Here is a 15160-nt window from a genome sequence, read left to right as displayed (position 1 = left end):
AGTGAGTACAGTAGGTGCAAATGATACACTGTGTATCACACATGTATATGAAATGGGCTTTACAAATTATTTTTTTACAACTTTTACAATAGTGTAGTCTTTGGTTGTTCACTAGGGGCAAGGAAAGAACCATTAATCCCTTCTGCCTATAATAAGCTTTCATGTGGGATTGAAAACTAAGAACATTCTCTGACACTGATTTTTACATAAAACTCCCAGCAAACCCAAAGGGCAGTCTTTCCACAGAATGAAGGTTCACAATGGACCTTACAGTTTTGAATTAGTTTCTAGTAGTCCAGTACAGCCCTTTCAGAGCCTAATAATACAGTAATCTAGTCCTGATACACTCAGGTGACTGCTACTTATTATACCTTTATTTTATGTTGATTCTTGATATTGCCCAAAAAGGATTGCAAAAATGTACTAAAAGGCCCCACTTTTAAGTGATAGCTATTATCTGCATTCTCAGAAAGGCAGAAAGATAAAGGCCTATTTGAATCCTAAGGAGTACGAGTTTTTCTCTTTTGATATTTAACTGAACAAATGACTTCAGAAAAGGAGCTGAATTCATTAGTAATACTCAAATTATATATAATATGCTCCCAGAACACATAGAAATGACTGATGCTAAGTAGACAACAAATGGTATGGCACAGTAGATAAAGGTATCTGATCACATTCAAGATGACACTTTTCTGTGGAATACATATGAACAATTTTAATGACATTATTCCTGTTATGGGTCTGTTTAAGAATGGAAAAAATTACCTTTTTCTACCTCCCACACAGAATGATAAAACACAAAGTGAAGCAAAAAACTATGAGTTACCCTTTAATAATAATGAAAATTATTTATCTGATGAGTTTTAGCCTAATTCTGACTTCCCTAGGGATCAATAAACAAACACATTTTATTATCTCAAGTAGTTTTTTTGAGTCAAGCACATCTAAAGAAAACCCCAACTGGCACTTTATCAAAGGGATAACAGCTGAGAATCAGATTGAAAGGCTTCCAAATTTCAGACTCATGCAAACACTGGGCATCGTTAAAAAAAAAATCACTAAGGGCTGGATTTTATTTATAGTGAGCTCCCAACTCAGAACGTCTACTACTATAGCATCTTCTCCTAAGGAAGCAGTCCACTAGGAGGGCTGGCCTCCTCTGAACGCTGCAGAAGCGGACTGCCCAGCCGCTGCAGCCACATCACTCCAGACTGCAGCTTTCGGAAACAGGCAGGCGTTTGGTCTTTGGGTCTGTTGTCCGAGGGAATCTCTGGCAAAACTAAAGATTTCAACCTAGGTGAGGGAAAAAACATAGTGTATTTAGACGAGTTAGATGCTTTCACACTATCTGGAACAGTCTTAAAGATGTTAGTGCTGATCTGTGAGGATGGGGGAGTAAATGTAGCAGCTATCTTTAAAAAGAAAGATCTACAAAATTATAGCCCAGTCAACTAAAGTTCAACCCGTGGAAAAATACTGAAGAAAATAATCAAACAATTCGTAAGCACCCGCAAGAAAACAAGGTAGCAAGAGACAACATGGATTGTTAGGAACAAACTGTGTCAAACCAATCTGATCTCCCTCTAAGACAGGGTAATTGGCCTTGCGGACAGGGAAAAAGCAGTAGGTGGCTTGACTTTACAAGTCTCTCGACACTCCCCCATGTGACATTCTTTATAACCTAGGGAAACAGTTTAGATGAAATTGCTGCAGAATGAATGCAAAAGTAGTTGGAAAACAAAACTGAGACGATAGATACCTATCTGTGGAAACGGACATGTGAATGTCTGGTGCTTCACAGAAGTCTGTCCTTGTTCTGCACTACTCAATAGTTACTTAACAACTTGGATGATGGAGAAGAGAATATGCTTACTAAATTTACATGCCGATGACATGCTGGGAAGAGACTTTTGGTAGTCTGGAATACAGGGTTAGGATTCAAAATGATCCTGTAATTTTAACATGCCACCAGCAATCCTGGGGCATTGCATAAACAAAGAAAAGGCAACTCCCTTACCAAGCTGTGTGAGTGGGAGTGATGACTGCAGTGCACGTGAAGAATCTTCTTTTCTACTAAGTGCTGGAAAGAACTCTGCGGGCAGGGGGATGCACCATGTCCACAGCTAGATACAACACTTCAGAAAAAATCTGGACCAACTGGAGAAGAATAATTAGAGTGGCTGAAGGCCTGGGAGTTACTTGAGTCTTACGAAGACACCTGGAACAAAGTGGTCATATTTAATCTAAAGAAGGGAAGACTAAGTGGGATATGATGCCTGCCTCAAATACAGGCAGAGCTAATGAAGAGAGAATGAGTCTGTCTTACATTTTATAGCAGAGATACTAAGGCACAATAATCTGGAAGATTCAAATTAGATGCAGGGAAAAGCTGTGCAATGTGGCAGTGAAGCACTCGCATAAATTGCTGGGGGAACCTGTGGAGTTCCTACGAGAGCGCTTAGGAGCAAGTTAAACAAATACTGGAATAGCTACTCTGCCTGACAACAACAGACTGGAGTGGATAATCCCTTGAACCTTGACCTTCCAGCCTTAAATTTTTATGATTCTATGCTATTTCCCATCAATATTTCTTGGGACAAATATGTGATCATGTAAGACACAAGTGGCAAATCCAACATTTTCCAGCCATGCTACATACATAGTCCCTGAAAAAGTGCTGAACATGCACACAATAAATTTGAAGCTTCCGGGAAGCGCCAGAATGAGAGGGCATGCTGCATTCTCCAGCAGTGCATGCAAAGTGTGCAGACAGCCACAGTGTAGCACATGCACAGTATGCTGGTTAAGTCTAGGAGATGTTTGATTCCCTGAACGTGTATTGCACAATCCATTTGCAAATGTATTTTTGAAGTAACTGGGATACCCAGAAGCTTGGCAGTTTTCTTGTCAGATGTTCATACATCTTTGGACAAATGTAAGAAATTCTCAAAATTTAGCTGTGCAAAAAGGGATATGGCTAGTGAAGTCTTGCTGCACAGTGACCTTTGGTGTAATAGCAATATATAAGGGGTATTTACAGATTGTTGGTTTGTAACTCACTGCTTGTGAGGGAAAAGGGAGCAATGGGGTTGGAGAGGCTGAAGAGTCACCTTAAGGCCTGATCAGTGACTGAGGAGGATTCCATCTTTAACTCCCTACATAATTTCCAGCACACCCCCTGTTTTACAGACGTGACTGTTAAGCCATAAATGTCCTGCTTAAAGAACAATGATAGTTATCTGTGTCATGAAATTGCATTAAAATACTCTCTCTCTTTTCATCCACTATAATTTCCACTCCAGAAATAGCCTTAAGGAGAGGCAACGATCAGATTATGAATTAGATTCTAGATGACAGAATCAATTCAAACTTGTGATAGCTGACTTTTCCCAATTTTGGATACGTACATACTATGTGAATTATATTTATGCCTGTTGTGCATTTTCCATCCAAAGACAGAAGGAGGCACAGAAATTGCAGAAGCAGTTGATGTAAGTGCCTTTCTGTGTAGATGGATATAGTAGACACGCCAAGAATGATGACTGTATGCAACACTGATCAGTATCTGGCAGGAATACATGTATGCACACTACAGCTAGAGGAATAGATGAATATGAGGAGCATAAAGTGCAGCACATACTTTATAAGAATAAACTGAAGAATGCAAAGTTCTCGATTCGTATTTCTTTTACATCAGTTTTACATGCTGCTGTCAACAGTAAAGGTAGTATTGATTGATAATTGTGGAGCTGAAAAATGAATTAGGTCTGTAAGACTAAATTTTGTTCTTAAATTATGTATGTAGGATATTCCTACACCTGGGATGGATGACTGGAGTCCTGTATTAAAGTCTTATTATGAGCTCAGGGATGTTCCCTGCATCCAGAAAGTTACATGATAGTGATAGAGTAACAAGGTATTTTGCATAAGGTGAGGAAAGAGAAGGTCTAAATGGAAACAGAGAACAAACTTTTGAGAGATTATTGCCCTGTATCATGACAGAGCTCCTACTGGTTTTACAGAAAATGTGGACAAACAGCAAGGGCAAAATATGCCCTAATGGAAGGGAGAAGAAAGTAATGGGTTTAAATTGCAGTAGGGGAGGCTAGGGTCAGGCATCAGGAAGACCTTTCTAATGCTAAGGAGAGTGACCTCGGTTGTCTAGGGATGTCAAGGAACCTCCATCACTGAAGGTTTTAAGAACAGGTTAGACAAACATCTGTCAAGAATGATATAGGGACAGTTGATCCTGCCTGGGGGGAGGGGATGGACTGCATGACCTCTTTAGGTCCTTTCCAGTCCTATTTTTCTATGATTCAATGAAAAGGAAATCTGAGAGATGAGGAAACACAACAAATTAGAGAAAACAGAGGTGAAAAAGACAAGTATAACAAAAAGGGCAGAAAAGATGAAACTAAGCAGAGTGGTACAAAGAGCAAGAAATAAATTTTAAACAATCCCCTTTTTGATACAAATAAAGATTTTCAATATTTTCTGATGTCCTGGTTCTTCCTGGGAAATATGGTCATCAGCTCTAGTGAAGATTAAAGTCCATTGAAGGTGCTGAAAAATAAATACCTAGAAAGAAAAATACTTTCCCAAACACTTTGAAATGCCATGATAATGCCTTGCAGAAGTAGTAGTTTAAGTGTTTCATGTTCCATTTTTCCCCGTAAACAGAGTTCTCCGCTCCATTTATGTTTCCCAAAATGTGCCATACATTTGTTTTTGAGAAAAAGTAGTTGTGCCCTGTGGCCGCTGCATGACTCAAAAGCACCATGGCAGAGAAAGTCTGTCTTCAAACCTACTCAAACTGCATGACCAGTCTTGGGCTTCAAAAAAGTTTTCTTAAATCTTCTATTAAATGGAAAGAATAAGTTATGTGTATCTACTTGCTTCACACTGAATCACTTTCACAATTGAATCTGCCAGAATGTTTCCCAAATACTGTACCCCATCACCCTAATTTAGCTTACTCAACTAAATTCAAGTAAGTGAACATATGAATCTGAATATGAAAGCTATTTGATACCTAATAAATATCTTATCCCTCAGTATAGTATAATGTAGTATATATAGTATAAAGGGCCTCTACACACACTGCTTAGACTGACAGAATAAGTGCATTTGGAAACTAGCATACAAAAGCTCTTCGGATGCACACAGGCTGTGCCCATGCTTAGCTCAAAATGAAGACTACAGCTGGTGTGCTATGCGCATAACTGGGGGCTGGACTTTGACAGCGTCTGCTGAAGGTCTTTCAAAGCCTTTCTGTGGGATCAGAACGACGTTCAAAGTATAAGCTGTAATTGAAGGTCTCTCGGCTCACTAAATGAGGCTGAGGACGCAGCTGGGCTGCTGTAGAAGATAAAATTTTATAAGCAAATCAGGTGCATCAGTCATCTTTCTGACCCCCATCAGGAGTGATATAAAGTCAATATTACAGTAACAGACTTAAACGTGTAGCTAAGTGCATAATTCAAAAGTAAAAGTCATGTTCTTACAGTGAATGGTGCTTTACTCTTTCTATGCCTTGGTTCCTTAGAATCATTCAGGTAGTGCAGTGATATCTTCCTATTCCAAATGGTGTGGTGCAGTTATATTGACTTTTTTTGGGGGGATATTCTATTCCTACAAGTGCAGATGTCACAAAGAAAACTGGTCAGGAAGAGATGTAAGTTACAAGTCAAGTGTTCATGCTATGGCACAGAAAATCTAATGTAGTCCCTTGTTCTAGCAAATAGTCTGGTAATCTTGACTTTCAAAAATCTAGTAATTTTATCTGTGGATTAAATGGAATTATGCAACACTGATGGTAAAGGAAAAGAGAGAGAAAAATTGTTACCCTCATCACTGAAAGTCGTATAGAAAGCAAAAGAAAAACAAAATTGGATTGAGACAACACAGTTTAGCGGCTATATTCAAACACTCAGAAAGAAGAGTGCATTTCTCATAAAACAAAACAGCATCAAAGCAGTAAGAGCATTGCAGAGAGAAAATGATTGAGAGCTGGTTAGGTTTTAATGAGAGAGGATAACAAGGGATTGCATAGAGTTGTGATAATGAGATGGTAGGGTGTATGTGGTAGGTTGAGACTGCAGAACGAAAATGTCTGGCATGAAATTTGGCGAGCAGATGTATGAGAATGACCACAGACCCGTCTGAGAGCTATCCATGTCTTTTCAACAGTTAATGTGGCACACAATGGCCATTGACAAAAAAGATGGGTAACTGACTACATAAGAAAATGCTGCCTAGTAGCTCGTTTTGTTGTATTAAGAGTTGGCAGAAGCCCAAAGCTTTGTGCTATAAGACACGATGAAATATGAAAAGTTCTGGCAGGCAGTGTAGATAAAACAAGTCTGAGGACAACTAGGACTACACGCCTGATTTAATGAATCTAGTGTGTAGAAGGAAAGAGCCAGACAACAGCAAGAAGGGAACCCACTTGATGAGGCACACTGGAGAACAACAGAAGGTGTAGAAGTCAGTTCTGTGTGGGCAAGAAAATAGTGATGAAAATGCCAATTATTAGGAAAGCTGTTCAAGGAATTCATAAACAAGAATGTGTTTTGAACTATCACTGGCAGCTGAACTCCTCTTACCTAACTTTGCTCATCTAAACGTTAATTTGCTGCCCCCTCTCATGTCAATGGAGACAACAGATACCTTAAGATACCTATTAGAGATTAAACCTATCTAAAAATTATTTCGTTTTTGACAGCTTGAGTTTCCCATTGGACATGCACGTGTCTCCTTCTCTACGTCTCTGTCTCTACAGGAAATCTCATTAAGCAGCTTCCACCAGAAAGCTAACTGCTCTCTGACTAAGTTGGCAAGGCAAATCCTTTCCTAAGTTTCACAAGACTCCAATTCATGGTTCAAATTCTGTCAGTTGCATTGGTGTTAACATGTGTTGTTAAAGATATGAAAGAAAACCTTAAAACAAGATTTTCAAGTCTGATAGCAAATGACAATGCTAACAAGTGGTTACAAGCAGCTCATCTGTTCTTGAACAAAACAAACACATGCATTTAGCCATACAACCTGGATTTTGACAAAATCCCTCCTGAGGGGCATGGAGGAAGTGCAGGAGTTAAGGTTACAAGGTACTCTTCTATTGTGATATAAGCAACTTAAAAAAGCAAGAAACATAAAATTAGGGAATAAATCATCCTTTTTCAAGAAAGGAAACTACAAGTAGAGATCAAAGGATTTTTAAAAATTTTTTTGAATTATTTTAGCAAGCAGCAAGGAAAGATGAACAATGTTGAAGTTGAATCAGCAGGAGGAATATGTGAATTTCTTACGTTAATACGGAATACCATGAACAACTTACAGATCCCGTTTACAACACGCTGGGGGAGCATTATGCAAGATGAAATACAGAGTAGATAGGTGCAAAGTGATTCACGTTAAAAGGAACCATTTTAGTGATTCACATGTTAACAATCAGGAAAGCAAAGATGTATCATGGTGGATACATCTGCTTACTGAAAAATCTGCTCAATGAGCAGAGGTAGGTAGAAAAAAAGCAGGATGTTAGGCTGAATGGAGATAAAGACAGAAAATAATGCAGAAAATATTATAATGCTATTATGTAAAACAGTGATGTATCCTCATCGTGATCATGGCATTCAGTTCTGATCATAAAATCTCAAAGAGATTAGTGTGGAAATTGAAATGGTTGGAAGGTGGGCATTAAAAATTATTAAAGGCAAAGAAAAATTTGTTTATGAACAGAGATAAAAAAGACATAGACTACAACAGGAATGCAAACAGCTGCCCGCTTTAGAAAGCCATTACAATTTCTAGGAGAATTCTTGGTGTGTGCGTAGATGCTGCTGCTTAGATTAGCAAAATCCTGGAAAACAGTGAAAACACTGAAGCTTTAACTACTCAGTGTAATTTAAAGACAAACAATCCCTGCTGTGGGTAGTTTAAAGAACATAAATCAGAAACATCTATTTATTCTTAAAAACAAGAGGAATAGGATTAGAAAGGAATTGCTGGGGTATATTGAAAAGCAACCTATTTATGACACAGAAAAAGAAGCACTGCTTTACACTACTTGTAAGTAATCTTCAAGCTCATTTCCATGAGGAGACATTGAGGTTTTAGTCTGTCATGTTTCAAAAAGTTGTATGAATAAATAACGCATGTAGTCTACCTAAGTAAAGCTGTCTAAAAACAATATCTGAGGCATTTAAGTCTTCAGGCAAAAAATAAGCACTAGCATGCATTACTTAGCAACTGAAACAGGCTGCACAGGTTCAACTGTTGTGACTCAGCTAACAAGCAGCAGCTTAACTATCATCACTTGCAGTCAGCTCTTTCTCCTGCAGTACGTTGTTTCCAAAGAAGTGACAGCTTGAAAGTTAAACGAGGATTGTCTTCAACTGGAATGTTTTACTACATTATTTATTTCCTCATTTATTTCTCCATGACGTTCTCAAGACTTTTCCCAAACTTGTCTTGTAGTCTTCCTTTCATCAAGTTACAAGACACCAAATGCTGTGTGACACCATTTTAAAAAATATTTTGAATTCCTGCTGAGCCCTCTGAGTTTGAGCACTCAGTTCTTCTGAAAACAAGGTTTTAAACTTGTGACTAAATATACTATCGTTCGCCAAACACTACCATGTGGCTAAGTCTTTACCCAGGAAATAAGATAAATTCAGGATTTCCTTATATTTTGTGTAATCCTATTTACTTTTCAAATGATATGGAATTTTGGATAGTAGTAGTTCAATTGCTTTTGACTATCCATCAGTGTTATTCCTGTCAAGAATCTGGTTCTCATACCTCTTTTCTGGTCCCGCTGAAATAAATGGCAAAATTTCCTACAACTTCCTTCAGTAAAAACAGAAAAGCCAGTAGAGGGAGCACAAATACACAGAAATAATTCTCTGCGGTTCCTATAAAAATGATAATGTGTACTATGTTTTCATGTAGTATTTGCATTACTTTTGCGCCCCCCCCCCCCCCCCCCCCCCCGATCAAAAATATTGTCTTGATCAGGCTCCAACAGACACGGGTAAGTAGGCTCTGCGTTGTTTGGTGGCCCTTCCTGCAACCCCTGGGACCTCAGGACTCTGTGCGAGGGGCACAGGCTGGACCCTGCGAAACTGCTCTTGGCAAAATAATGTTTTCTACCTACATAGCACTGCTGGGCAGACCAGCACAGTAGAGGGTGCATCTTTGGCTCTTGGACACAACCAAAGCTCTGCTGTCTGATGATCTCTGCCAGCTGATCGTTGCACATAGAATCATAGGGTTGGAATAGACCTTTGAGATCACGAGCACACAGGTTGGGTAAAGAAGTACAATACAGCACGATATGGCTAAGCAGTGACTTTCTACCTTGAACCCCTGCTCATTCAGCAAGCTGCAGCCTTGAGCAGCAGTTTGTCTCTTTATGAGAGCCCGGTGCCACTAGCTGTGCAGAGGAAGCTCGCATGTCTGTCTCCTCTCTGCCCACTGATACTACTAGTGGATGTTGCCTGGAAGAGGTTGCTTTGCTGAAGGACTCAGAAGGTGTGTTGCTCTGCGGGTGAGAAGGTCTCAGGGAATAATACAGGACCTCTATTCTCTTCTCTACTTCTGAATTTCATGAGTTTCAATTGGGATCTCAGGATTGCTACATTTTTTGAGAGCTTCCCCCATAAAGGAGGGGAAGATCTGATCTCTGCAGGGGACTGACTCAAAAAGAAACACCCCACCCCACACACCCTCAGGAAACCAAATGTAAACTGCTGAGTTTCTTATTCCATTGTCAAGCTTTCCCGTGCTGGAGAACACAGAGCCCGCCCTTGCATCCATCCCACTTTGTTTGAAACCACTTGCATGCAACAATTGCAAAAGCACTCGCCAGTAGTATAAGTCTGCTGCCATTAAAGAAAAAAAAAAGTTAGCTAGATGACAAGTGCTTTGGAAAATGCTTCTGCTAGATACCACAGAGCATGGGACGGAGAAAAAAAAAAAAAAAGGTGTATGTAACCACTTGGATATGAAACATTTTCAAAAAACCCAAAAAAGTCGCCTTAGAGATCCATTGGCTCACTACTTCGAAATTTTAAAACAAAAAATAGAATCATCAGTTTGGAGTTCAGGGGGGCCTGTGATTTTCAGAAATTCACAAAAGGCTGCTACCTGCAGCTGCGGGCATGGGCAGGACTAGCAAACCAGCGCTACCAGCAATAGGAATGGTAAGATGAACATTTAAGTGAGTGACACTTTTATAAGTACCTTTTTGGTAGTCATATTTGATGTATTTTCCATCCTCAGTTTCCTCTCTTTCAGACAAAAGAGGTGGTGCTACCGTTCTTTGCTGTACAGATGTAGACAAAACTAATGAACTTTAGAGTACTATAAAAAGAACTATAGAAATCTTTTCAGACCTTGGTGATGTTGCTGCACCCATCCTGAAGTCTGTGAACTACCTGGCGCCTTACACTGGATAACAACTTCCCTAAAAATACTTTCTATCTAAGCAAATAGGCACAATCATATCTCATTTTCCAATGAAGAAGACTAGTAAGTTTATATTTTTCTTTGTTTCTTCTGCATGTTCCAAAACATTTCAAACCCTAGTGTACTCGGTGACCACTAACCAAGGAACTGAACTTTATAGGTCATATGGACCTCTCCTGTCTTGTGTTCCTGCTGCGCTTTCACTGCAGAAAATGTCTTAGTTGGCCCTATACTGTCCTTAAAAAAAAAAAAGAAAAACTGGATAAACCTCTGAATGTATAAATAAATTATATAATACAACATTACAGAATGACCACATATATAGTATGCATTAATATGCTGTGTATGATAGAATTCGTCTTTGGTTATTAAAAATGATAAAGAAGCAGGAGTTTTTAGAAAGGCCATGAAAGAGTTTGTGAGGAGTAGAAGATTTCTGCTCATCTGTTTTGGTAATCATTCAGGCTACAGACACTTTACCTGCTGGCCTGCTTTGAGCGGTGATAGTGTTATTCCCTGGGTGTTGATCACTGGGAGTATCTGGTTGCCGATAACAGTAGCGATGATCTGACCCTGGGCATTAGTCAATAACTGCGGAGTTATTGGCTGCACCTGAAGTCCCTGAGCTCCACCTGCCGCCTGGCTGGAGGGGACCGGATTAGGCATCAGTGGGATTGTTCCAATAATCTGGAAAAAACAACATAGAAAGGGAAAATGCGCACATGCTGCATACACTTGCCACGCCTAATTACTTGTTTTGTACATGTTAAATCAAACTTAGGTGAAATAAGCACAGAGAGACAGATATGACAGGCTAGGGGTGGGAAACAACCATTCCTTTACTGGGGTGATGAGGACTTTCAAACTCATTTGTCGTGTCACATATCACCTATATGTTTTACCACCGTCCACTGTCATCCCCAACAAATCTGCTGTGGCTGACAGTGTTTGAAACAAACGCCGGGCCACACTCTGGCCCCAGGATGATGCTTTGTTCCCACCTGTCGTTTCGACACAGATTTAAAGAGATGCAATTATCAGTCTGTTTGTCTTGCTTTCTACAACTCATCTGTACAACGTTATTAACTATGAACTGAGGTGCTTACATAATTTTCCTTGGTTTACTGATCCCTAGTACTCTAGATGACCACCTATTACTCCCATGTGATCTCAGGGAGGAACAAAGAGATACTGGTGCCTTTCAGGACATGATTTATTAAGATACGTTCATAAAAATGCAGCTGCTTTTGGATGACAACTAAGTAGTACAACACAACGGGAGGGATGGTATTAGATAAAACATTTTAGCTAACATTTCTGGGGCAAATACTTGCAGAAAGAGACACTTGTGACATCTCAGACTTGATAATACAGTGATTTCCTAAAATGTGAATGTGCCTGTAAAACTAATATTAGGATGAGATGTCAAACAGATGCTGTAAGAAAGCTTATTAGTCAATAAACTGCTAGGCTGAAGAAAGTTACACTGTTGGAAGACTCTTTTTATAAACTTCTGATGAAACTTGGGAATGAAACAAATTTTTTTTTGCAAACAAGAGCAAGTGAAGCTAGAGTCATAGGATTATTGCAACAGGAACAGTAAAAGGAAAATACAAAACACAGCCCTATTTCCTTCACCACATCTCCTCTGACTTTATCATAGCCCTCCAGAAAACATATATCCCCTTCTAAGGCTTCCAGTCTTCCCTCTCCAGAAGCTTGGCTTCTTCCTCTTTATCCTCAATATCCCTCATGCTGTATGTCCCTTTCATCCCCCACTAGTATGACCCCAGTTGCCCTATGTCCCTTATCACATGCATTAACTAGTGTAGCCCTACTTGGTTGCTGAGAAACAGGGTGGATTAGGGCTGGGATGTCCCTCTTTTTCCTCAGTGGGGATAGTAACAGGGTAGCTTTCCTCAGTCTATCTACCGATTCTCATTCCATTTAGGAGCTTAAACGTCTTTTTAGATCTCTATTTCTGATAAATTTCTTTGAAATCAGTTAGCAGTTTCAAAGCCATTAGATAGGTATGGAGAGATGAATGAATAGAAAGAGGGAGAGAAGGATAGACAGCACTAGTCATAAGACTAGTTTCCTCAGGAAAACAGGCTAAAGTGTTTCTAATAAAACTTGAAGGCAAATTTGTCTCCAAAACAAACACATAGAGTTCCTATTGAATTCAACAATTAATTTATATTGTATCAATGGGTACAGCGTAAAATTTGCTCTAAAATAACTGTTTAGTGAAAATGTCAGTGGCTTTGCAGGCAGACTACTGAGTTGCTTTCTGAGAGAGCAAAACTAGAGGAACAACTCTGAATCTCTTGCTAAAGATATAAAAAGTATACATGTATGAACTGTGCTGTGAAGAGTAACAGGGATCTGTGAAGACCTCTCCATACTTAAATCACCAGTGGCAACACACAAGAACCCCAGAAAATCCATCCTCAAGAAAGCATCATGCAATGATATCCAACCAGCTCAGGCATAGCTGGAGGGGCAGGCAGCTCTCATCAGAAGATCACCCACTTCCTTCTGTTATTAGGCTAAGGTATGGCTCAATCAAGTGACAGCATCCTAATGAGTGACTTCTCCTTCAGCAGTCACAGCCCGATGGCATGCCTCTAGGTAGGCTCAACTGTGAAGTACAACATTACAATTTGAACCGACTCCTTGGGGGAAAATAGCGCGCTTGGTTAGCTATAGCAGCTCAGCTAACAAGTCAACAAGGTGTGGAAGTCATTATCAATTTACCAAACTTGCCCAGTTAGAAGAAGTTTGAATGGGAAGACTAGAGAACCATAAAGAAAAGCAGGACAGGTCTCCTGTGGGAGGACCTGGTAAAGTGGCAAGCCCAGCTACTAAGCTGTACTGTAAGAGCTGCATATATCAAAACTGTTCAAAACACTGCAAGGATATCATTTAAGTTCTGCTTAATGCATTCCTAAAAGGTAGACAGATCAATAAAGATTATTACCCCATTTTACAGAGCAAGAAAGTGAAGCACATTGAAGCATATTCAGATAGAGTTTGTGAGTTAGCCTTCTAAGCTGGAATTTCCTGCATTTGCTCTCTGCAGATCACAGTACTTTTTTTTTCTTTTTTTTTTTAAGTTGTCCCTAGCTGAACTGCAACTGCTTTACTGTTCATGTGAGAAGATGGCTGTTCTCTGAGGGAGGCATTTATGTACAGCATTACCAGATTTCAGAATGTTTTCTATAAATCTGACTTTCAGCATGAATTAAATACAACTTTTGTGCAGCACAACGTGTAAATTTCTCCCAGTTATTGGCAACCTAAAATAATTATGGGTCACAAATGTATTCTTTTACTTTTAACATACCTCATCAAACACAAGGAATAATCCTTCTTAATGTTACCAGCAGAAACATAGCAAAGGGCTTTCCTTCCTTTGCCATGTCAGGAAAGGACGTGACCCTGGAGTGTCATTACTCCAATGTAACTTTAACTATCAAGGTCCTAATCCCAGCAAAGCAAAAAATGCTGCGCTGGTGTTATCAGTAATAGAAATGTTTGCATTCACATTTAAAATGCATTTCTTGGACTGCAGTTGGACATTTTATAGAATGACAGTGCTGAAGTGGACAGTTTGTAAGGTCAGAAGCAGAAGGCTATCTATATGTATTAATGTGTGTCACACCATTCTGTACATGGCATGCTTTACATGCACACGGCCAGAAACGGAGCAGGGAAAACACAGCTGGGAGAGGTGTTCCGGAAGGACAAATGAACGGACACCCTCAGGGGTGTTACTGTAGGAGCCAAGGGTAAATTTGAATGGGAAGCAGTTTTCCCATTTTCTAAAACTTACTGAGATTTCAAGATTTTTTTTTCCCATTTTATACCAAAATAAAGTAAAATATTTGTTCAAAAAAAAAAAAAAAAAAAGAAAAAAGAAAGAAGACGTCCACTTGTTTCTGGTTAACCAACAGGGCTGCTCATGGCATGCATCTCTGGTATGGCTAAATCCAGTTTCAAGTTTCCCCTTTCAAGTTCCCCCTTCTCCAAGTACCCTCTCCTAAATATCCTAACGGCTCCCCAGTTCATACATAGGGAGAAGTATTGAAACTAGATCCCCTCCTCAAACCTTGTGGGACCATCCTGATGCTGGGCCAGATCCATCTTCCTCTAATTTTGGTATGAAATTTCATATTGGGCCTTGCTAATCTGTCCCATCAAAGTATCATAAAAGCAGACACTTTATGAAGACAATTCATGTATTTGATACATCTAAATTTTCTGAAGAAATGAAACAAGACCATGACACAGACTTGAGACACTGGTGTGCCACAGTGCAGACTATTTAATTGCCAGTGTCTTCCCTAGTGGTGAGGCATTGCTCCTTTCTAGCAAGTGCTGCTATTTCAGATTCTATTCAAGGACAGTTCAGGAATAGCATGTGACAGGGACTTATCCTGCAAGATACCCCTAGAATCACACAATCAGAGGATGGTTTGGGTTGGAGTTGACCTTTTAAAGATCATCCTGTCTAACCCCCCTGCCATGGTCAGGGACACCTTCCACTAGACCAGGTTGCTCAGGGCTCCATCCAACCTGGCCTTGAACAGTTCTCTGAGACATAGCAAAAGAGGCTTCTACTCTGTCAATGTTTGGACTCAAATTCATAAACATTCCATGTGTCAAACATGTTCTTGAGAAA

General features: G+C 39.6%; 1 protein-coding gene across 2 annotated transcripts in view; it reads right to left on the bottom strand.

Annotated features, from left to right (window-relative positions):
* The window catches only part of POU6F2 (POU class 6 homeobox 2), a 315511-nt gene that overhangs the window by 13662 nt on the left and 286689 nt on the right, over positions 1-15160 (bottom strand). For both annotated transcript variants that reach the window (XM_086468248.1, XM_086468249.1), the window contains one exon: positions 10957-11163. In XM_086468248.1, the coding sequence (XP_086324374.1) occupies positions 10957-11163 (207 nt within the window). The remainder of the gene's footprint in view (positions 1-10956; positions 11164-15160) is intronic.

This window comes from Leptosomus discolor, chromosome 7 (genome assembly GCF_034619465.1).
Source record: "Leptosomus discolor isolate bLepDis1 chromosome 7, bLepDis1.hap2, whole genome shotgun sequence".
Classification (NCBI taxonomy): Eukaryota; Metazoa; Chordata; class Aves; order Leptosomiformes; family Leptosomidae; genus Leptosomus; species Leptosomus discolor.
Note: the sequence above shows the minus strand (reverse complement) of the source record. Positions and strands in the feature narration are given on the sequence as shown.